This window comes from Acanthochromis polyacanthus, chromosome 10 (assembly GCF_021347895.1).
Source record: "Acanthochromis polyacanthus isolate Apoly-LR-REF ecotype Palm Island chromosome 10, KAUST_Apoly_ChrSc, whole genome shotgun sequence".
Classification (NCBI taxonomy): domain Eukaryota; kingdom Metazoa; phylum Chordata; class Actinopteri; family Pomacentridae; genus Acanthochromis; species Acanthochromis polyacanthus.
This window is the reverse complement of record NC_067122.1, coordinates 38,087,479-38,109,273: the sequence shown is the minus strand read 5'-3', so window position 1 is coordinate 38,109,273 and position 21,795 is coordinate 38,087,479. Positions and strand designations below refer to the sequence as shown.

The 21,795-nt window shown below is 39.5% G+C and overlaps 2 protein-coding genes across 7 annotated transcripts; both read left to right on the top strand.

Annotated features, from left to right (window-relative positions):
- The first annotated feature begins 309 nt into the window (after positions 1-309).
- LOC110967922 (cyclic nucleotide-gated cation channel-like) lies at positions 310-14,311 on the top strand. 6 transcript variants are annotated; one of them, XM_022217679.2, is made up of 16 exons: positions 310-489; positions 840-961; positions 2,830-2,940; positions 3,103-3,294; positions 3,833-3,943; positions 4,528-4,634; positions 4,741-5,228; positions 5,348-5,626; positions 5,805-5,903; positions 8,300-8,677; positions 9,696-9,843; positions 10,750-10,883; positions 11,230-11,300; positions 12,602-12,721; positions 12,816-12,918; positions 13,575-14,311. In XM_022217679.2, the coding sequence occupies exons 2-12, from the start codon at positions 873-875 to the stop codon at positions 10,773-10,775; spliced, it is 2,028 nt and encodes a 675-aa protein (XP_022073371.1). In that variant the 5' UTR covers positions 310-489; positions 840-872; the 3' UTR covers positions 10,776-10,883; positions 11,230-11,300; positions 12,602-12,721; positions 12,816-12,918; positions 13,575-14,311. The 6 variants fall into 6 exon arrangements, with proteins under 6 accessions (XP_022073371.1, XP_051810922.1, XP_022073370.1 ...); XM_051954962.1 differs by lacking the exons at positions 12,602-12,721; positions 12,816-12,918; positions 13,575-14,311 and adding an exon at positions 11,629-12,542; XM_022217678.2 differs by lacking the exons at positions 10,750-10,883; positions 11,230-11,300; positions 12,602-12,721; positions 12,816-12,918; positions 13,575-14,311 and having other exon boundaries at positions 3,836-3,943; positions 9,696-10,147.
- A 41-nt stretch (positions 14,312-14,352) lies between these two features.
- On the top strand, positions 14,353-21,532 carry LOC110967920 (fibrinogen-like 1). The gene is given in 14 exon segments (XM_051954973.1): positions 14,353-16,576; positions 16,670-16,758; positions 18,344-18,413; positions 18,416-18,511; positions 19,433-19,549; positions 19,552-19,591; positions 19,732-19,786; positions 19,788-19,821; positions 20,246-20,301; positions 20,303-20,334; positions 20,829-20,994; positions 20,996-21,018; positions 21,112-21,146; positions 21,149-21,532. Coding segments are annotated over 13 exon segments (936 nt in total). The 5' UTR covers positions 14,353-16,576; positions 16,670-16,695; the 3' UTR covers positions 21,298-21,532.
- The last annotated feature ends 263 nt before the right edge of the window (positions 21,533-21,795 follow it).

Below are 21,795 nucleotides of genomic sequence, written 5' to 3'. Positions count from 1 at the left end.
AAATCGATCTCCTGAAATGATCTGAAATGACACGTCTGTATTCACGTGTGCAGGTGTGTGAATAAAAACACTTCTCTTTCTCGGTAATCAGGAGAATACACACTCACAAAGACACACTAGCATTTCACAGGCCACTTCAAACGAGGTTCTTGAATTCAGATGAGCTGGTGAAAGGAAACACACACACACACACACACACACACACACACACACACACACACACACACACACACACACACACACACACACACACAAAATTTGCAATTTAAACTATGCTTTTTTCGAGTGCCATGTGATCATTCTTTTCATCGGTTACATTTGTTCACTCCATCCAGTCCTACCAGCCCGTCACATGTGTGGTTGTCCGTCCTTTGTGGTTGACGGCTTGTAAATTTACACAAATAGTTAAATAAACGGGATGTAACTACATCTGTCATGTACTAAAATGATGGACTGAATTTGGAGCTGGAACATCAGGACATTTTTCAGGTTTGTTGATTCAAACGTTTCACACCTGTCTTTGTGTCTCTACCTCTTTTGATCTGTTGTCATAACTACTGTACAGCTTGTTGCCATGCCGTCAGCTTTCTGTGGTGATGCCTGATACAGGATGACCTCGTACTGGATGACCTTGTTTTTCTGAATGTGGATCCATCATTTCATATATGTGTGTGCTAGAGATGTGTGTGTGCTCATGAGCCTGTGTGCACGATTTTTTTAATGTGGGTCTGCTGCAGTTTATTTTCCATATATGTGCTTTTACTATGACTGTGTAGTATCTTAAGCTGCAGGTGATGGTCTGCATCCGTCTGTCTGACTGTGTTTGGTTCTTTTTGTAGTAAACAACCTGAGCTGAGGGGTTTGTGTTTAGTATGACGGGTCCAGTGCAGGATTCTCACAGACTGTCCGTGAAAACATGGACAGAAGAGGAGAGCGACAGAGCTGACAGCACACTGAGCAGGTACTCACACACACACAATTTTTCATAATTGCATGTGCAGCACCGTACTCATCGTTCTTTGATTGCTTCACAATTCCGATGCTTAGGGGTCCCGTTAAAGGTTTGACCCTTTTGCAAGAAGTCAATCATGAGCAATCCCTCACTGTCCAAAACCATCACCTTGCCGACAGATTCCACTTGCTTGGACTTGTTGGGACCAATCTGTTTCCATTGTTTTTGATTCATTGGTGGAACCATGTCTCATCCCGAGTCACAAATCTCAAGAGGATTTTAACTTGATCAGCCTGAAAATGAGCCAGAAGAGTCCTCAAAATTTCCATTCTCCTTAACTCCTGATCTGGTGTCAACATTGGGGACAATCATCTTTCAGACAGTTTGGTAACCTCCAAGATGCCAGTTAAAAGACCATGAACTGAGCAAACAATGATGTCAGTTGTTTCTACTATGTTGGGCAATCACAAGTCTGTCATTCATAAAAAAGTGGTAATAGAGTCCACTTGATCGTCTGTGGTCATCGATTTTGGCCGTCCTTTTTGTGAGTCACATCTTTACGGTTGAATAGTAAGGAGAGTCCTCACCAAATGTGTCAAATATGTCTTCATAGATTTTCTTAAGGATCATTCCCTTTTTATGCTTCTACTTGATCACAGCTCTGGCTTCTTTCTTGTCGATTTTTTGGTTTACCTTTACGTGCTGATTTTCAAATGGTGTCACTGGCAAAGGCATAGCAACAAACATTTGAGCTTTTGTGGACAGTTATACTTTATAGTATACAGTTATGCCCCAAAATGGGAGTTGTGTCTGTTTCTGGGTGAAGCAGAACTTTTTGAAGAATGCATGTAGCGTTGGTTCATGTTTTTAGAGCCATAGATAATTTTAGGTTCTACGGCTGAAACCTTACACTGACTCTTCTGTTCTAAAAATGTTTTCAAACTCGTTAAAAAACTTTGGTGATGTTTTGGATTTCTCTCGATAATTAGTTTTGCAGATCAAATTAATAATCAAAACCAGAAAGTTATATACAAACTCAAACCCCTCCTTTCCTGTCCTTTCTTTCCTTTCTTGCGAAAGTCCCTCATTACTTCTATGCGGGACGATTGCAATTTGTTGTATGTCGGAACATGCCCTGCACTAATATTTACTTCTAGTTGTTTCAAAATGCTGAAACTGGGCTCCTAGTCTCGCTCAGTCAGCTAGTTTTTCCAAAATGTCATGGTCTGGCTGCACAACAGAAACACTCTGGCTTGTTTGTATTTCTTTAAACCGATCATATTTGTTCTGGGTGGGGCTGAGCAAAGGATGCATCTTCGGTGTTCCCTCAAAATAACTGGAATTGTTGTGGAAAATTTGTGCTGAGGGAGATGAGCGCTGTCATTAGAATGGATAATTCCACAACAAAAAGCTCGCAGAGCTGCTTTACAGCATGATCTAATACACTGCAAAACTTGAAATTTCCAGTGAGTTGTTTATTGTAATTAAATGTATTTTAAATAGTGAAAGGGAAGGACAAAACATGACTGAAATGAGCAGCTAATGGCAGGCTTATACCTGCATCCGACATCCAGTGCGTCAGATTACTCGAGTCATGACCGGTGTGCAAAGCAGGGTCATATTTCGCCTTTACTGGCAAACCCTACAGTCGCTAACTGGTAAGTAGCATGAACTCTAACATTTTGTTTTGCAGACTAGTCCTAACTTACCAACCAAACCTGCTGCACTCTTATGTCTCATGTTGCTCGCGTAGATCACAAAGCCATTATCTCTTAATTCTTAGATCTAGACTGGCAGTAAACCAAGCTTTCTCAGTGTTGTAGATAGCTGTCGCTGAGTGATTCTTTTTTGTGCGTTTGTCATGTGTGAATGTGTAGAGGACAGTCGGTGTGTGATGACACTTCCTCAGAGCTGCAGAGAATGGCAGCCATTGACAGGAGAGATATTAATTCCCAGAATTCCTTTCGTGGGCGAGGAGCTCTGTCCAGGTATGACAGCTGGGAATTAACCTATTCAAAATAATATCTACCGTAACTGTTTATGTAGCACTTTTGTGTCTTCAATTCAACTGTCAGCACTACAGATGACAACTGATGCCAACTCTGCGCAGACTTTATGTGTAATCCTGCTTTTTGTCTGTCCGTCCTCAGGATCGTCGGTATGGTGATGACTCTGAGAGAATGGGCTCAGAAGAGTTTGACTGAGGAGAATGAGCGACCAGATTCCTTCCTGGAGCGTTTCAGAGCCCCCCCTAACATGGATGTTCAGGCGCCACCCAGCAGGTTCAGCCACAGCCACACAGGCTCGGATACAGAGAATGAAATCAGACGCTCCAGACGAACGTAAGAAAACATTAAACTGACAAAATGCATTGGAACACCGACACATCTGAACACTCAGAGTTCTTAATCATGGTAGTGGTAGCATTATATCATGGAGCTTTTCACAAAGTAAATGGAGTAATAAAGAATGAGGACTACCTCGACATTCTTCAAAAGAACCTGAAATCATCTCAACTGAGAAATCAGTTGGTTCTTATAGGCAGTTGGGTGTTCCAGCCAGATGAAGACAACAAACACACATCGAAGAAGGTAAAGAAATGATTAAATCAGAGTAGAGTTAAGGCTATAGACTGACCACCCCAAAGTCCTGATCAAGAACCTGCAAACTATGATTACGAAACAAATCTTTGTGAGAAAGCACATTTTTTTGTATGACGAAGACACATTAATGATTTTGTCAAAGAAAATTAAGAATCATAGAAGTTATTGGAAACTCAAAGCTGCCAAGATAGACATGATCTTTACTAAAGCATGTTAACTTTGGTTCACAACTGCATATGTAAATCTCTCTGTCTGTCTTTTTGACTCTTTCTGTCAGAAGGAGGAAGTGTACTATTGTTGTCTTGTCCCCATCTGATGATGCGTACTACAACTGGCTGATGGTGATTGGTGCTGCGGTTTTCTATAACTGGACACTACTAGTTGTCAGGTAGGAAACCATTATCGTGACTATAGAACTAGCAGCAGTTCTAATGCGACCTCTTGCATCGCTGTTGCTCAATCCTACTCTTCTATCTACGAAACTACTACTACTACTGTTTATTAAGCAGCTACTACATTTTTGCTCCAGAAAAAGTGAGCATTGTGATTGTGACGTCACCTACAGTTTTCTTAATAAATCTTCAGAACCATGTCATTACTCACCATGCCGACTGACAAAGTGTTTTGGAGGGTGCTTTTGGAACAAATCATCATGTATTTGACTTCAGAGTTAGAGAAGTCCAAAAATATAACTAAAAGGAAAGTGAAAATTAGGTTACCATTCATTATCAAGTGGATAGAAAGTCATGTCTAAATGAAGTCAGTGTTGCTAAGTGTCTGCTGGATGTGTAATTATGGGGCTGATTGCTGACAAGTGGAATATCTTCAGTAGGACATCGGTCAAAAGTATCATGGCGGTCTTCTATGTCTTCCTTTTGATAGCTTTCTTGAGGAAAATATGATACTATGCTAGAAGAACAGGATGTTTGTGTTTTGGTTTGTTTTTTTGGCTCATTGTTAATGTTTCTGTAGAGCCTGTTTCGATGAGCTCCAGATGAGTAATGTGCTGGTGTGGTTAGTGCTGGACTACGTCTGTGATGGAGTCTACATCCTGGATATCGTTGTTCGTCTCCACACAGGTACAAAATTCCATTCTGACATCCTATTTAACGTTTATGTGATTGGATCTGGTTGTAAAGATTGATGATTTGGGGCATAGTTTATACATGTATTATGTCCGCAAAGGTTTCTTGGATCAAGGCTTGATGGTGAAAGATGTGAGGCGTCTCAGAGAAACCTACATTCGAACGTTACAGTGCCAACTTGACATCTCCTCCATCCTTCCAACTGACCTCCTGTACCTGACTGTTGGAACCAGCTACACTCCGCTCCTTCGATTCAATCGGCTGCTGCGCCTGCCACGTCTGTTTGAGTTCTTTGAACGTACAGAAACACGAACGGGTTACCCCAACGCATTCCGCATCTGTAAGTTGGTTCTCTACATCTTGGTCATCATCCACTGGAATGCTTGTGTTTACTACAGTTTCTCCAAACTCTTGGGACTCGGCTCTGATTCATGGGTTTATCCTAATGCATCCGATCCTGAGTTTGGCTCCCTGACCCGAAGTTACATTTACTGTCTGTATTGGTCAACCCTGACACTGACCACCATTGGAGAAACACCTCCTCCTGTTAGAGATGAGGAATATCTCTTCTTGATATTTGACTTCCTGGTAAGCTCATAGCAACGTACTTGATATTACCTTACTTGAATGAAACAAAAGTCTTCAGCTGTGTGGATCCCAGTTGTTCTAAAGTAATAACACAACTGCTACCGATGTTTCTGTTCCAGGTTGGTGTCCTGATTTTTGCCTCCATTGTGGGTAATGTTGGATCCATGATCTCCAACATGAACGCAACAAGAGCAACTTTTCAAACTCGTGTAGACACACTCAAACACTACATGCACTTCAGACATGTCAGTAAGGTGCTGGAGCAGCGTGTCATTCGCTGGTTTGACTACCTCTGGACCAATCAGAAAACAATAGATGAACAGGAAGTGCTCAGGAGCCTGCCCAACAAACTGAGGGCAGAGATTGCTATTAATGTTCACCTGGACACACTGAAGAAGGTAAAGAGGTAGCCTTTTAATTGTATAAATTGTGTTAACTTATATATGGTGACCATGATCAAAAGATTCAAATTTTTATTAGCAGTAAGGCTGTGTTGTAGAGTTTGGGAATTATATTTTTCCTTTTCTTCAAATCCATGCAAACCCCCCTCAGACATTATTTTGTTTGTGGACTTAGGTACGTATTTTCCAGGATTGTGAGGCAGGTCTGCTTGTAGAATTGGTGTTGAAACTTCGACCGCAAGTTTTCAGTCCTGGAGACTACATCTGCCGAAAGGTTTGTCTGCTTTGACTGCTTGATACTACTGAGAAGATACTACTTCTTCAGTACCCATAATATGGGCTGCAAAATGACACTAAGGTAAATCAACACTGTCCTGAACTGTTTTGGCTCATCTCAAATGCATGACCTCTGGCTAGAGGTCATTAAGCATTACTGAAATCTTCGTCATGGTGCCCCTTACTAGCGAAACCCTCTGCTCTCTATTTGCTGGCATTGGCACAGGAGATCGGTGGTTCAAATCCCTGTCAAGGCGTTTTTTTCCAGTGAGGACCCTTAGGCAAGGTCCTTAGTGCTTTCCCACCTTCCTACCTTATGTTGTGTCTACTCTCTTTGGACAAAAACCTCTGCTAAATAAAATTGTAAATTGCCTTTGGTGACTGCCATGTCCTAGGGTTGCTACAGTTATAAATGGTAAGAGGCACCAACTAGGTACTACTGTCACGGATCACAGAGAAGAACCCAAGCAGCAGACGCAGACCGGAGGATGAAATTAACAATGATTTAATGAAAAAAATAAGAATATGTGAACAGAAAAAACTCTTAATAACTGAGGCAGGAGAGTTACAACAAGGAGGAGAAAATAAACTAAACTAAACAAAGGACGGACCCGAAGGCCGAGGTAAAACTGAACATAAGACTAACTAGATTGATGGGGAAGGTGGCTTACTGATTGTCCGGGTTATGGAGGATGGAAAACGGCAGAGCTGACAGAACCGGCAGGGAAAGTGGCAATGGCTGGGGAACTGGCAAGATTATCCAGGAGGGGCGACGGGGTCTCAGGAACGGGACATGGCGAAAGTAATCCGGGGGAAAACAGAGTCCAGGGAGTGATGCACAGAAGACGGTGAAACAGCGAGTAGCTGGGTGAGTTGTGTAGTGGGGAGGAACGTTCAATGATGCAGCGCTGGAGCTGCAGAGCGAGCCAGGCTTTGAACTGCACTGATTGTCTATTAGTGCCGGCTGTGCACTCAGCCCAGCTGCCCATCATTGAGCTGATGAGTCGGCTCGCTGGAGCAAGCGGGGCGTGACAACTACAGCTGATCTAGAATACATGAAATTTGTACCATCTAGGAAACAGAAGCTAAATATAAAATGACTTGGATCGGAAGTTAAAAAGAAAAAACTTGATTGGGACATCACTTTTTAAAATGAGATATTGTTGTTGTTTCTCTGCCATGGATGTAGATACCTGAAATAATATCTTTATATAATGCTGGCTTGAACTGATCATGGTAATGACGCAAAGTTACTTACAGTGACTTTAGAATGAGGAAACATCTTCTTGATTTATAGGTTGTGTCTTTAAGTTAAAAAGCAGCTTTATACTGTCCCTGGACAATAACGACTTACAACATACGTACGTGACATACACCACTGGACAGCAAGGCAGGTTTCCAAACATGGAAAATGGGCTATATCATTCTTTAGAATCCCTCAAATTTCTCAGCCTTAACTGGATTTAGTTACATGAAAGTACTGGAAAGATTTCAAATTTCCCTAGAATAAGCTTCTATTAGCAGTGTGCAGAACCATATATATATATTTTTATGGCAACATATACAAGGACTGCACAGTGCCGTAGTGGTTAGCACTTTCGCCTTGTAGCAAGAAGATCCCTGGTTTGAATCCCAGGGTGGGCCTGGGATCTTTCTGCATGGAGTTTGCATGTTCTCCCTGTGCATGCGTGGGTTTTCTCCGGGTACTCCGGCTTCCTCCCACAGTCCAAAAATATGCTGAGGTTAATTGATTATTCTGGATTGCCCGTAGGTGTGAATGTGAGTGTGATTGTTTGTCTGTATATGTAGCCCTGTGACAGACTGGTGACCTGTCCAGGGTATCCCCTGCCTTCGCCCGAGTCAGCTGGTATAGGCTCCAGCGCCCCCCACGACCCTAGTGAGGATAAAGTGTATAGAGAATGGATGGATGGAACATATACAAGGCTATGTTCACCTTCAACGTTGCTCATAAAACACATTTTGTGGAACTATGATTATGGGCAGAAAAATGTGCCAGTAGAAACTGAATTTAAATCACATAATATGGATTTGTATAGTTTAGTTTAAATAAGATGAGGTCGAACATGTTGATGTTTTACATTTCCTTCAGAAAATATTTGCTTAGCTGATTTTCTCTAGTTTCTCTAGTTTGAATTATGCACTGTGTGAATCCATGCGCAGATGAAACATGAACCCACTTGTAAAAATTTATTCCATAGCACTACTAGCGGTCAAAAACTTCACAGAATACCTTTGATTCTTCCAACGCTGTTTCACTGCTGCTCCTAGATGACATTGCTATGAGTGCTATACCGAGTTTTCAGTTCTTATTCTGTTGAAAGGATTTAATTGCTGTTTAAAGTGCTAATATGTACTCTCTGATTGTTTTTTAAGGGAGACGTGGGTAAGGAGATGTACATAATTAAAGAAGGCCACCTGGCAGTGGTGGGGGAGGATGGAGTCACCCAGTTTGCTGTTCTGACTTCAGGAAGCTGCTTTGGCGAAATCAGCATCTTGAACATCAGCGGCAGCAAGATGGGAAACAGACGTACAGCTAACATTCGAAGTCTGGGATACTCTGACCTGTTCTGTCTTTCCAAGCAAGACCTGATGGAGGCGCTTCAGGAGTTTCCTCACGCCAGGGCCCAGCTGGAGCAGAGGGGGCGGGACATCCTGCAGAAGGAGGGGCTTCTGGAGGAAGTGAACGTGTCTGCTGGGGAGGAGCTGGAGGAGAAGGTGGAGAGACTGGAAACCAGTCTGGATCGACTGCAGGTCGGGACTCATGTAGCTGCTGGTTCCTCTGCTGTGTATATTGTCACAGTGTACATTTTCTTGCATTGTGGGTTTTCAGTAAAATAAAGGTGCTAACTGGATGATGCCATGGAAGAATCCGTTTTAGTTCCACCAAGAACCTTTTATGCAAAAGTTTCATCTAACAAAAAATAATCATTTCTTCAAATGGTTTTGTAAGGAACACCCCAATGTGCCTCAATGAACCATTAAAAAAGCTCAAAAGAACTTTAACAAAAACCATTTGGAACCATTTTCAGGACAGTTCTTTGTGCTCTCACCTGGTTCTAGTTTGATAACAGTATTTGATAATGATAGCAAAAACAGGCAAATTTAATAAAAATTTGCTCAATTTCTGGGTCCCTTACAACAGAAAACATTTGAAGAGTTCATTTGCAAAAACAGATAACTCTTGTTTTGATACATTTTCAGAAAACTTTTTTTAAATTGTTTGCTTGAGATAATATCAATCAAACTGAAGTTGAGTGGATTTGACTCAGTAGAAAAATACATGACAAAATAGAGAAAAAAATAAATCATTATTGTTATTATAATTATTATCTCAAGTAAACAATAAAAAATAAGTTTTCTGAAAATTTATGAAACGGAGTTATCTGTTTTTGCAAATAAACTCTTCATTTATTATTTTGGATTCTGGACCGTTGGTCAGACAGAACAATGTGTTACAAGATACCAGACCAAATAATTCATTCACTGATTGAGAAAAATATGCAGATGATGAATAACTGAAGTAATTATTGGCTCTAATTTTATGCTGTTACCTGCCATTAAACCAAATAACTACAATATTAAAGAAGAACCCTAAAGAGCCAGATAAAGTACACGAAGAACTTGGCCTAAATAACGAGAGACTTCAATTGGTGGTGATGTTTTGAAGAATGAGTCATCTAAAGAACCATCTCGGAACCATTATTTTTCTCAGTGGTGAAACAAATCATACTACAATAAGAGTAACTAACATCAGTATTGTTACTTTCAGACATGTTTGGCCCGTCTGCAGAGTGAATTTAACTCCTCACAGCTTCGTCTGAAACAGCGGCTCACAGCTCTGGAGCACAGCATCACCACAGCAGCCACAGGAAGCGGCTTCCTGTCAGACGTCGACGGCAACGAGAGCGTTTCTGGAGGTGAGGGTGTACGAAGTGAAATCAACATCCGGCTCTGATGGACACAATCTTTTTTTTTTTTTTATCCTTTATTAGTTTTTCAACAAGTATTTGAAACCAGTTCTTGTAATATGTCAATGTGTTTCATTTGGAAACTTTCTAAATGTTAATATCTCTGAATTCTCTGTTTAATATCACTTTTCATATTAAGCATTTAATTAAAATTGCAAACATACAATAGAATAATAAGAACAAACAATGCTGTGGTTAAACGAGAAGGTTAACATTCAATAAAAATGAAAGCATTGGGCCAAAGAAATGGAAATATTCTTGTCTGAATGGTTATTTCGTCAATTATATCTTTTTCCACCAGGTGGCACTAAGATACATTAAATCATTGTAAACTTCACACCACAGATCCAGTGGATTGTTCTGTTTCTCTATGGGAGTATCCCATGCTGCCTGAATATAACTCATCCTCATTCCTTTAACGTCCTTCGTAACTACTAAACACTACCACACCCAGCATGTTTCTTTAGTTTAAATGCATCTTTCACCACTTTGTGAACGCCAAACTTCCTGAATTCCAAACTGTTCCATTAAACACGTTTTCTTTCTTTTAAAATCATCTGTAAAGGTCATCTGTCATTTCTGTCAAATTCATTTTTCTTTCCGTCCCCTAATTGACATGAAAAACAGATGACGGTTGTTCATGTTGACTGATAACTGCTGATGATGAAACACCCTCTGCTTTAATGATCCCCAATAAAACAACAGAAGCCCTTTTATTACTTTTAGTTCAGAGTTAAATCTGTTCCTGTCTCGTTAAAAGATACCTTTAATAAGAGAATGACTAATTATAGTTTGAATGCCGATTGTTTTCTAAAAATATTGTGGGTTTGTGTGTATTCTCCACATGCTTGTAAGACCCTCATCGTGTGGTAACTGTATAACTGCAGTCATGTCCGCAAGTGATTTATTGGGACCAAAGTCCAACATCACATGACTCAAAGATATCAGGAAGCGACTTTTAAGGAACTCCAGGAAACTGTGCTGAAAAGGTAAAAACATTTTGGTTTAGTTCTCTGTGCTCTTCCCACTTTCTGATGTTTGCTTGTGTCTGTTTCTACTTCTCCATGTCATCCCAGCATGTTTCTTTTCTTACATCCAGTTTCATTTTACATTCTCCTTCTTCTCTCTTTCTTTTTACCTTTTATCTCTCTGTCCTTGTCTGAGCATTGTAGTCGTGTAATAGATCAAGAAAGACTGATTACAACATGGTTTTCCTTCATTCAGGATCTCTAAATGTGGTCTTATCTAATATGTTTGTTGCATGCGTACACATTTCCTGTTACTGTATGTGAAAAATAGTGATTAAATGAATGTACATAAAATCATTTGTTTCAGAAATGGAGAGCAGCTCTGTGTTGCTGTGCCTGATGCTGGGAGCCAATGTGGCATCAGTGTCTGCTGCAGAGGTAGTAGTTTTACTGCATTTTAAACTGGTGTAAGCCACTTCTGTTAATCACTGCTTATGACCACTGGCAAGAGAAGTGAAAAACATTGATCAACTAGTTATAATGCAATGCTCTGCTGGAAACCTTGAGTCCTGACATTCATGTAGATGTTTGACATGTACCACCCACCTAAACATAGCAAGTCAAGCAACCCTCCAGTGGTCTGCTGAACACGACAGAGCTAAAGTGTTTGCCCGGGTTCCACACCCCAGATCCAGATCTTATTGAGCATCTGTGGGATGTGTCAGGATAAGCCTGATCTAGATTGGTCCCACTCTGCAACCCACAGGACCCACAGAATCCACTGCCACCATCCTGGTGCCACACGGGACATCTCCAGAGGTCCGGTGTCCATGTTCCACTGGCTCAGAGGAGTTTTAGCAGCATAAAGGAGACCAGCACAATACTAGGCAGGTGGTTATCATGTTATACCTGAGCGGTGTTTATATGTACACCGACAGAGGGTGTCAAATTCAAGGAAAATCAGCACAAACTCTCTTTAGAGGGTTTTGGACCACTGTACAGCACCAAAAAAAATGGTTGTCTAACATTTCGAGGCTGAGATCTGGTGATAGTGAGGTCCTCAGCACATGATTCAAATCATTTTTCTGAAGCTCTCAGTGCCCCTTCACACCATTTGGAGTATTTCCATCCTGTAAGAGAACATCAGGATGAAAGGGTTTCTTCGTAGGACAAACGTGATCACTGACAACAACCCCGTACTGATTGGCAGTGACTCTTTCCTCTAAGTGGATCCAAACCAGGAAAATGCCACCCACAGCATAACAGAGCCACCAGATTGCCTCACTCTCTCTCTGTATTTTATTCAAACTTTCTTGATGTCAAAACAGTTGACACCAATCCTATAAGATAACAGCATAAGATAACATATGATAAGATAACAGAAGATAAACTTTATGAGACCTTATCAGGGAAATTTACATGCAGAAGTTGGATACAAATGCAGAATAGAGGAAACAAGACGAGAAACACAGAAGTACAATAAGACTTTATCCTTCTCTCTTATAAAACAAACAAAAAAGTGTTGTCATTTTTTTAATTGTCTCTTCTGATTCTTATAAACATTTTGACAGAATGTCATCTTGCAGTCTTAGTGTTATCATCACGCACTGCTGCTTTGATCTGACCATTACACGATTTGTTGCTCAACATTTATTCCAGTTTGTATGCAGTTGAGTAAATAAACTGTAAATGTTATTATTTAATAAATGTCATACGGTATCTGTATGTGTTCACTGTAGCCGGGTATCATACATAGCTTACTGCTGGCCCTCCACCAGCGTCCCTGGCTCCTAGGTGTCTATGTCTTCGCTGTTGGACTTCCCATCATTCTCTTCATAAGCTTCATGTGGCCTGATAAGGTACATTATGCTTGATTACTACATGAAATTGGAGTTTAGTCTTTCAGACGTATAAAACAGCTGCAAACAGCCTGTCTGATCTGTTTGCTTGCAGAGGTTTGGGCCTCCTGATCAACCGTATTACTATAAGAAGTCTGATGATGCTCAACCAGATGATCCTGAGATGTCACGTCTGAGTGAATCGACCAAGATCACAGGTAATGCACTATTTAAAGGTTATTATAGTAGCTGTGGAGGTACAACATTAGTAGTTGCTGTTGTTCATAACATGGTAAATGGTTGTATTAATATAGCACTTTTATCTAAAGCGCTTTACATAATGCGTCACATTCACCCATTCACACACACATTCACACACTGATGGCGGAAGTTGCCATGCAAGGCGCTAACCACGACCCACCAGGAGCAATTAGGGGTTCGGTGTCTTGCTCAGGGAAACCTCGACATGAGCTCAATGGGCCGAACCGGTAACCTTCCAGTTACAAGACGGCCACTCTACCCACTGAGCCATGCCACCCCACATGAAATGTAATTTATGTGATGGCACAGATTATATTAGTTGGTTTCTGTACAGGTTTTCATTTTGGCATTTTTCTGAAGTTTTTAGAAAATCCAATTCTTTAACAGGCCTTTAAGTGTCTGGACATTATGCTAAAAGACAAAAACACACAATAGTATAAAGAACATTCTGTTAAAAGTGCACAGTTCTAATTTTATTTAACTGCTTTAAAAGATGTTGACCGATTTCGGTAGCAGCTCTACCTGCGCTTTCATAATGACTGTTTCTATCTGTGAATATTAAACCTGTGAAACTGTGGCCAACAAAACTTGATTGTGATTTTTTTTGTTTTAGGACCGGCTTCAAGACAAGATGCTCCACCGGCTCACAAGAGGAAACATAGGAAAACAGCCAAATGAAAAACTAAATACATGATGACATTGCCTCAATAAGTCTAACAAACAGATTACCTAAAATCTGAGCAGTCAGGTTTCAGCATTTTAGAAAATTGTATAACGGGTAATACTATTAACACACGCTCACATTACAATAAAGTGGGAAACATTTACAGAAATAAAGGTTTTAAATGCTGCAGTTATCCTCAGAAACAGTCTTAAGTGAGATTATGAGATAATGTTGAGCATTATTAAGTCTTTTGTGTAGGAAATTGATGCTACCACCTGGTAGCTGTTGATGTAAGCACTTAAATCAGTCGTTCAGAGCTAATAAAAACCTGAATATCACACAAAATGATTATTTCATTTAGAATTTCAGGGCATCACAGTGACCTCTGCTTATACAGTCAAGGTCGAAATTATTCATACCCCCAGTAAATTATAGCTTAATGTTGCTTCTAAAAGTAAATAAAAGCTGAGAAATGATTTTTCCACCATGATGCCTCTTGTACATCATCTTATTGTCTTTTGGGGAACACGCGTGTCATTTCCAATCAAAATATAAACTTGCTGGTTGAATAAAAGTAACTTTAAGTCAAAATTTGCTAAGAGTATGAATATTTGGGGCAAGTTTTTGCTATATGATGACAAAAAAAGTCCAAAAACCCAACAAAAACAAGACAAAATATTGCACAAATGAGACAAAACATAAAAAATGAGACAAGCGACACAAATAAAACAAAAAATCAGACAAAAATTAGACAAACAAGTTATAAAGCAGCAATGACAAAAACGAGACAAAAAAAACACACAACAGCACGAAAAAGCAACGAATAAAGCAAAACACAAAATGACAAAAATAAGACAAAAAAACACAAGCAAGACAAAAAGGAAACACAAAATGACAAAACGAGCAACAAAATGACAAAAATAAGACAAAAAACACAAGCAAGACAAAAAGGAAATACAAAATGACAAAAATGAGCAACAAAATGACAGAACGTGAGACGAACAACAAAAGTCAGACAAAAACAACAAAAACAAGACAAAATATTACAAAAATTAAACCACAAAATAAAAACAAGACACAAAATGACGAAAAAATTTGACAAATGACATGCAACAAAACAAAAAATGATTCAAAAAAATTCAACAAAAAACTTACGAAGCGACAAAAAAATGTACAAATGACAAAAACGGACAAAAATAGACAAAACGACAAAAATGACACGCAAAACAACAAATAATGCAAAACACAAAATGACAAAAATAAGACAAAAACCACAAGCGAGACGAAAAGGAAACGTAAAATGACAAAAATGAGAAACAAGATGACAAAAAAGAGTCAAAAGTCAGACAAAAAACAACAAAAACAAGACAAAATATTACAAAAATGAGACACAAAATGACAAAAGAAACAATAAGCTATCTAGTATTTTACTTTATGATCAAAACAACTTCTCATGGTCTAGAAATTATTCTAAATTTATTGTTTTACAAAAATTTCAATCTAGAATTCTTACACTTTGAGGGCCAAATTGGACCCTCTGGAGGGCCGGTTTTGGCCCGCAGGCCACATGTTTGACACCCCTGGTCTTCTTGAGGATTTTTTTTTTTTTTTAGGGAGACCAGTCTAAAAACCTTAATTCTAGCCTGAATTAGTCAGAACAGCCTGAGAGCATAATACTGCCACCACCATGCTTGACAACAGGTATTATTGGGTTGTCCTGCAATAAAATGGAGCTAACAGACCTCCTCAATGAGAGGCCAAGGGTTCAGGATTTTCCTTTAATTTGTCACAAAAAAATTAATTTAGATACTTTTTTAAATGAGTATGTTGGCATTGTGGAAAACACCATCACATTTGTTCCTGTTAAGAGTTAGAAGAGAAGATTTATGCTTTATGTTCTAAGTGCGCCTTCAGTAAAATCTGCATATACAGGGTTATTCAGAAAGAATGAACTGATTTCATTATGTAATATTTTAACAAGAAATTGCAATAGAAATAGAAAACTCCATCCAAGTCACAAGTATTCTACTCACAATCAACTTTTATTTGATGTTTAAGGTCATCGAATAACATCGAATAACAGCAGTCAGTCAGCTCAGTGGATCGTGATATGCTGATACATGTCTGGGAGGAATTATTGCTTTGATGCTGCCTGTGCTGCAGGTGGTGGCCACATTGAACACGTGTAAGACAGGAAGTAGAAGTTGATTGTGAGCAGAGTACTTGTGACTTGGCTGGAGTTTTCTATTGCTTTTCCTTTTTTAAAATATTGCATAATGAACCTGGTTCATTCTTTCTGAATAACCCTGTACACTGTAGCCACAGTCATCAGCTTAGCTTAGCAGTAGCTTAGCCCACAGCTTGCTGCTTTATCTTCTTTTTGTTGTTGTCTTTGTTAACACAAAAAAAGATCAATAAGGAATAACATTTCTGAACAGCCAGTTACCAAACACATTACATTAGTCAAAATGCGTCACCACCTAAAACTGCGTCTGTCATTAAAAACCCTGTGTTTTCCTCCAAACCCGACTTGTCTCATCTCCATTTTATATTGTGTGAAATCAATGACAGCCACATTATTCAATCAAGTGTCTTTGTAATCCTCTCTCTCCTTGTGCTCTGCCTCCTCCTGTGAGAGCTGACCTTCAGTGGCATTTAACTGCTGGCGGCATTTGAAACGGCACAAAGCTGCTTCTCAACTAAATGACTACTTGAGTCTTTTAATGACACTCACAAAGAATAGACAGATAAGTAGACATGCAGGGATGTGATGTTGAGCAACATTTGACTGTGCACTTTGGCAGTCTATCAAATGCACATGTTTGGGAGAGATTCTACTTGGCTGGTTTTGGCAGGTATGCATCTGTTCTGAACACTCGCTGCATATTTTGTGGATTTATGACTGTGGAGAATCAGGTATTTGGTCAGTTTCTGCATCTCCTCGGCTGCAGGTTTGTTTTGTTCAGATGTAGGGAAGGCATACAATGTTCTTAGGCAAAAGTCAAGCAGATAAAGATAAACTCTGAGAAACTCTTGCCTTTTAGAGGTGTAATTTCCAAACAAGAAGAAGATGAGAGGCGCTCTGTTGCTCATCGGACTGATAGTCATCACAGCTTGCACTCAATCTCTGTGTGTAAGTATTTGAATCTGAATCTACTTTACAAAGAAATGACCAGGCAGGCTGATGGTATTGGGTAACTCTTTGAATTCTGAGCTTCTTCATTCTCGTGTGCTTTCAGTAGTCCAAATATCTGTGTTTAGTTAAAATGTGTTACCATTTTCTGCCCTCATGTATGCTTGTCACTGGAGTGGACTATGTAGAGCATTTGGCGTGGTGCGATGGGGCTGACATGGCTACTTGAATTTACTTTGGAGTCTGTTCAAACTTCCAGGACTAATTCCAGCAAACAAACTGTTGCTTTTCACACTGTCGAATGTCCAAGCTCATTTTGTATTTAACAACATTGGAAAATATTCAGCAGCACAAGGAAGAGCTAGTTATGCTGTGAAAAGACTAGATGTTGTTTCTGAACCTGTGGACACCAAATTATAATTAAATTACGGAACTAATGAAACACTCCTAAACATTTGTGTTACAAATACTTTGATATATGTTTATTCAGAGTGGTATGAAGTGGCAGTTGTCCTATAAAATGGTCCTGATCGACTCGCTGTTCTGCTCAGCCATCCCTCTGATCATCAGTCTGTGATCACTCTGGTTGCTGGTATGGGTTGATGTTGTTGAGAGTTGTCCTGCTTTTCTGACATCCTCCATGCCATCCCATCCTATTCTGAACCTGTTGTGCACTCATAGACATGTATACGGGATATTGTTTACTTCCCATACACATCCTTCAGCATAGCAAGGGCTTCTACTGGAGTTTTTCCAAACAACTTGATGTTAGTCCTTTTCTCGAGGTACATTCTATGACAGAGGGCCTTTGAGTGTGAACACGAGTGTTGTTTTCTCATGCAGTGTTGAGATGTTGGACAACAGTATGCTGTACTTAATTAGTGTGTGGCTGCTGAATCGTGTCATCAGCAACCAGTGTCCCGTTTCTTTTTCGTTAGACTTTGTAGACTATGAATGTGAAGCAGGAAATAATGGGCCCTGTGGACACAAACTCACTAATTAACACGTTAAATTTTGGTTGACTGCGTCACTACTGTATGGATGGTCAGAAACCGAGATTTCCTGGAAGTTACTGCTCTTTACATAACCCCTAGAAACATAAAATGCTTATAAACTCCAGTTTCATACAGATTTAACAAGTGATAACATGCTAACTGGTGGGAGTTTGCAAATTGAGTTGTCTGTGGACAGAGATGCACTAATTGCTGACCTCTGTCTTTAAATTAAGGTAACCTACTACTGGTTTTAAACTTTAACATGCTAGACAGGGGAAAGAAAGCATATTTCCCAAACATTCTGCACATGGATCTCAAATTTAGGATTAGAATAGTGCTGTGAAGATAAAATGAGGTTCACTGCTGTGTAGATCAAAGTAATTATCTATCTAGACATCATGTGCTATGTCAGTTTCATACTCTGCTTCAAGATGCCACATGTCTAAGTGTTTTATTCTAGTGTTATTGCAGACGAGTGTATTCAGTTTTGTTGTTACTGTATGCATATTTTATCTCGGAAAGAGTCAACGAACATGAATGAAGATTCTCACAAATACAGGAATACAGTTACGTGTGTTCTGTGTCTGTAGGCGTCAGACAGTTGCCGTGAGGAGGTGGCTCGTCTGCGGGAACAGGAGAAGCTTCTGAAGGGGCAGATTCAGAACAAGAGCTCCTCCTACACAGACTCCAACTGCTGAACCAACCTGGCAACAAGGAGAAAACAAGAGTCGACCAGAGCCTGGACACAGAGCACACAGGTCAGGAGCACGGCCTCAGGGCTGGAAGGAAACATTTAAAAACTAAACTAAAAACATCTTGTTCATATCTCATATAGTAGAAAGAGGAACCAGATAATGTGATGAATACAGACTGTGTGTGTGTGCATACACTACCATTCAAAAGTTTGGGGTACACCAGACAATTTTATGTTATCCATGAAAACTCACGCATTTATTCATGTGCTAACATAACTACACGAGGGTTTTCTAATCATCAGTGAGCCTTTCAACACCATTAGCTAACACAATGTAGCATTAGAACACAGGAGTGATGGTTGCTGGAAATGTTCCTCTGTACCCCTATGGAGATATTCCATTAAAAATCAGCTGTTCCAGCTAGAAGAGTCATTTACCACATTAACTATGTCTAGACTGGATTTCTGATTAATTTAATGTTATCTTCATTTAAAAAAATACTTTTCTTTAAAAAAATAAGGACATTTGTAAGTGACCCCAAACTTTTGAAGTGTGTATATAGTGTATATATATTTACAGTTTGTGAACAAAAGTTTACATACATTTCAGTCAGTGACCCAATAACTGCATTTCTAGGATGGAATTACTGAAACACGTGTTGAAAACTGTTGTGCATTTGCTTCTTTCATAGATTTATTTAGGTCTTCTGGAAATATTACAAAATCTGCAAAGTCAAAAAATTGTCTAATGAGTTTATTAAATAAACCCTAATTAAACTGGTGTAGAGAAGTCAGCAGCTGTAGTCAGTCATAATCACCAAAGCTGATCATTCAAGTTGCTGTGTGTAATTTTTGTGGCAATTTTTAAAACTAATTCCAGGAGAAACTCAAGACTGGTCTTTATAAGTGCTATCTATCTATCTATCTATCTATCTATCTATCTATCTATCTATCTATCTATCTATCTATCTATCTATCTATCTAGACTGTTCACAGATCTTTACTTCTGGCTACAAATCCAGTGGTTTATACAGAATCAAACCCAATGGCAGCTCCTCTCCAGTCCAGGTCTACTGTGATATGAGTGAAGGGGGAGGTTGGACGTCATACAGAGACGCATCAACGGAACAGAGACATTTAACAGGTGTGTCTGTGATAAATATTAGTGTGAATTTATTAAATCATATGAGATCAAAATCATCTATCTATCTATCTATCTATCTATCTATCTATCTATCTATCTATCTATCTATCTATCTATCTATCTATCTATCTATCTATCAGGTCATGGGCACAGTATAAGGATGGTTTTGGAGACGTGAATGCAGAATTTTGGCTTTGGAAATGACAACCTGCATTACATCACTGCACAAGGTCAATATGACTTGTTAAAACCATTTACTTTTTTTTCACAATGCAAAGCTGCACTATTTTTACATTGAAAAGGTATTGTACAATCATGTATGTAATGTGGAAAGTGGTGCTAATCATCAGATTCTACATTTTCTCAAGGTATGTGGAGAATTTCTGTATTTTCTGCTCATTGTTTGTGTAGTATCCTGCAAATGGAATGTTTTTCTTCCTTCTAGTTGCTCTCATAAATATATTTTCCAGCAAGAGCAGAAAGTTATATTCAGCAAATAAGTTAACACCGAGATATGAAACATGCATAGCAGTAGTGGAGACCAATACACCAACAACAATTAAAAAAGCAACTGCTTCAGCTGAAAGAAAACAAATGTATCTCTCACACCTTCCTGCTGTGTCGGGTTTTCTTACGTCCATCTATCTGTTCCAGGAAATTATTCTCTGAGGATCAACTTGGAAGACTTTGATGGTAACCAGCGCTACGCGAGAGTACAAGAATTTCAACCCGTAGGATGAAAAGTATTGATGCTGAGTGACCACTAAAATGTGGACAAAAATCTTCTAGATATTCGACACTGTAGTTTTTGGGAAGTAAAAATTTGATTCTGCAAGGAAAATTAACCTTAAAACTGACACATATGATTTCATTGGTGGAGCTTATCTTTTACCGTCTGTGCAGAGATGGATGAAAAGATCAAAATGAAGGCTACAAGCTTGGTTGAAGCTAAAGTCATTGGCTAGTTAGCTTAGCTTAGCTTAAAGAGTGGAAACAAAGAGAAACTTTCTGGCCATGTTCCAACAATACCTTCCTCCGGATTTCAGTCATGAAACACATTATATCCATTCAAACACCTAAGGTCTTACCACAACAAGGTGTAATTTGTTGTGAGTTATATCAGAAACTATTTCTGAGCTTGCTCCACTGACCTCCTACATTAGAAGCTTCATTTTTAGCTTTTCATTTTAAAGCTGATTCCAAAGCTTGACCAGCCCTTATTGCACTCTCTCTGCAGGCATCATTACCGACTTAGCTTCGGCGCCTACATTGGTACAGCCGGAGATGCTTTGTCTGGCAGCTATCAGACTGGTGTGTCAGGCTGGGCCAGTCATCAGGACATCAAGTTCAGCACCTACGACCAGGACAACGACAACTACAAAGGAAACTGTGCAGAGGAGGACCACAGGAGGCTGGTGGTTCAACAAGTAGGGGATTCATTATACAAACATATGCAACAAGTTCTTACAGTCATTCATTACAGTAAAGAGAAGTAAAGATCATGCTGTTCACTTTCTCAGGTGTCACTCAGCCCACCTGAATGGCAGGTACTACCCAGTGGCCACTACAGTGCTTCCACAGATGATGGCGTGGTTTGGTACACATGGAGAGGGTGGTGGTACTCGCTGAAGACCAGCATCATGAAGTTGCGACCCATCGACTTCAAAATCGATGCCATCGATGACCCCAACAGGGTTCAGCACTGATCACCTTTCCTAAACCGCATTATGTTGCTGTTTAGCTTTATGTAATGCTTGGTTTAGAAACGTAAAAACACACTCTGACAGAAATCTAATCCTATAATCTGCTTAAATTCCACAGGAACTTGTTTGCACACTGTGCAATGAATGATTCCTGATTACAGATATGCTTCTGCGTTGTGAGACTACATCTGGACGGAGCAACAGTAGCAATGACTGAACAGAATAAATATGAACCAAATAGTCCAATCACTCACACTTTTGAAGTGTGGTCATTATTGATAGCAGACACTACAAGTGTTTTCCTTTAAACCTCACTCATGTTTTCAGTGAAAAACACACTGATATCTCACATAAATAAAACATAAAAGAAAAGTCCAAGAACTACAGATTTGTGTATATCTGCCATTGTTCAAGTTGTTCAAAGTAGCACCAACTGTAGCAGCTACAACTGAAACATGCTGCTGACACACTGATGCTTCACTATTGATAATTTAATGAAAT

Coding starts and splice junctions, on each gene's coding strand:
- LOC110967922 (XM_022217677.2), top strand. CDS start 873: ATGACGGGTCCAGTGCAGGATTCTCACAGACTGTCCGTGAAAACATGG. Junction 5,627..5,804: donor ACCTGGACACACTGAAGAAG/GTAAAGAGGTAG, acceptor TTGTGGACTTAG/GTACGTATTTTCCAGGATTG. Junction 5,904..8,299: donor GAGACTACATCTGCCGAAAG/GTTTGTCTGCTT, acceptor TTGTTTTTTAAG/GGAGACGTGGGTAAGGAGAT.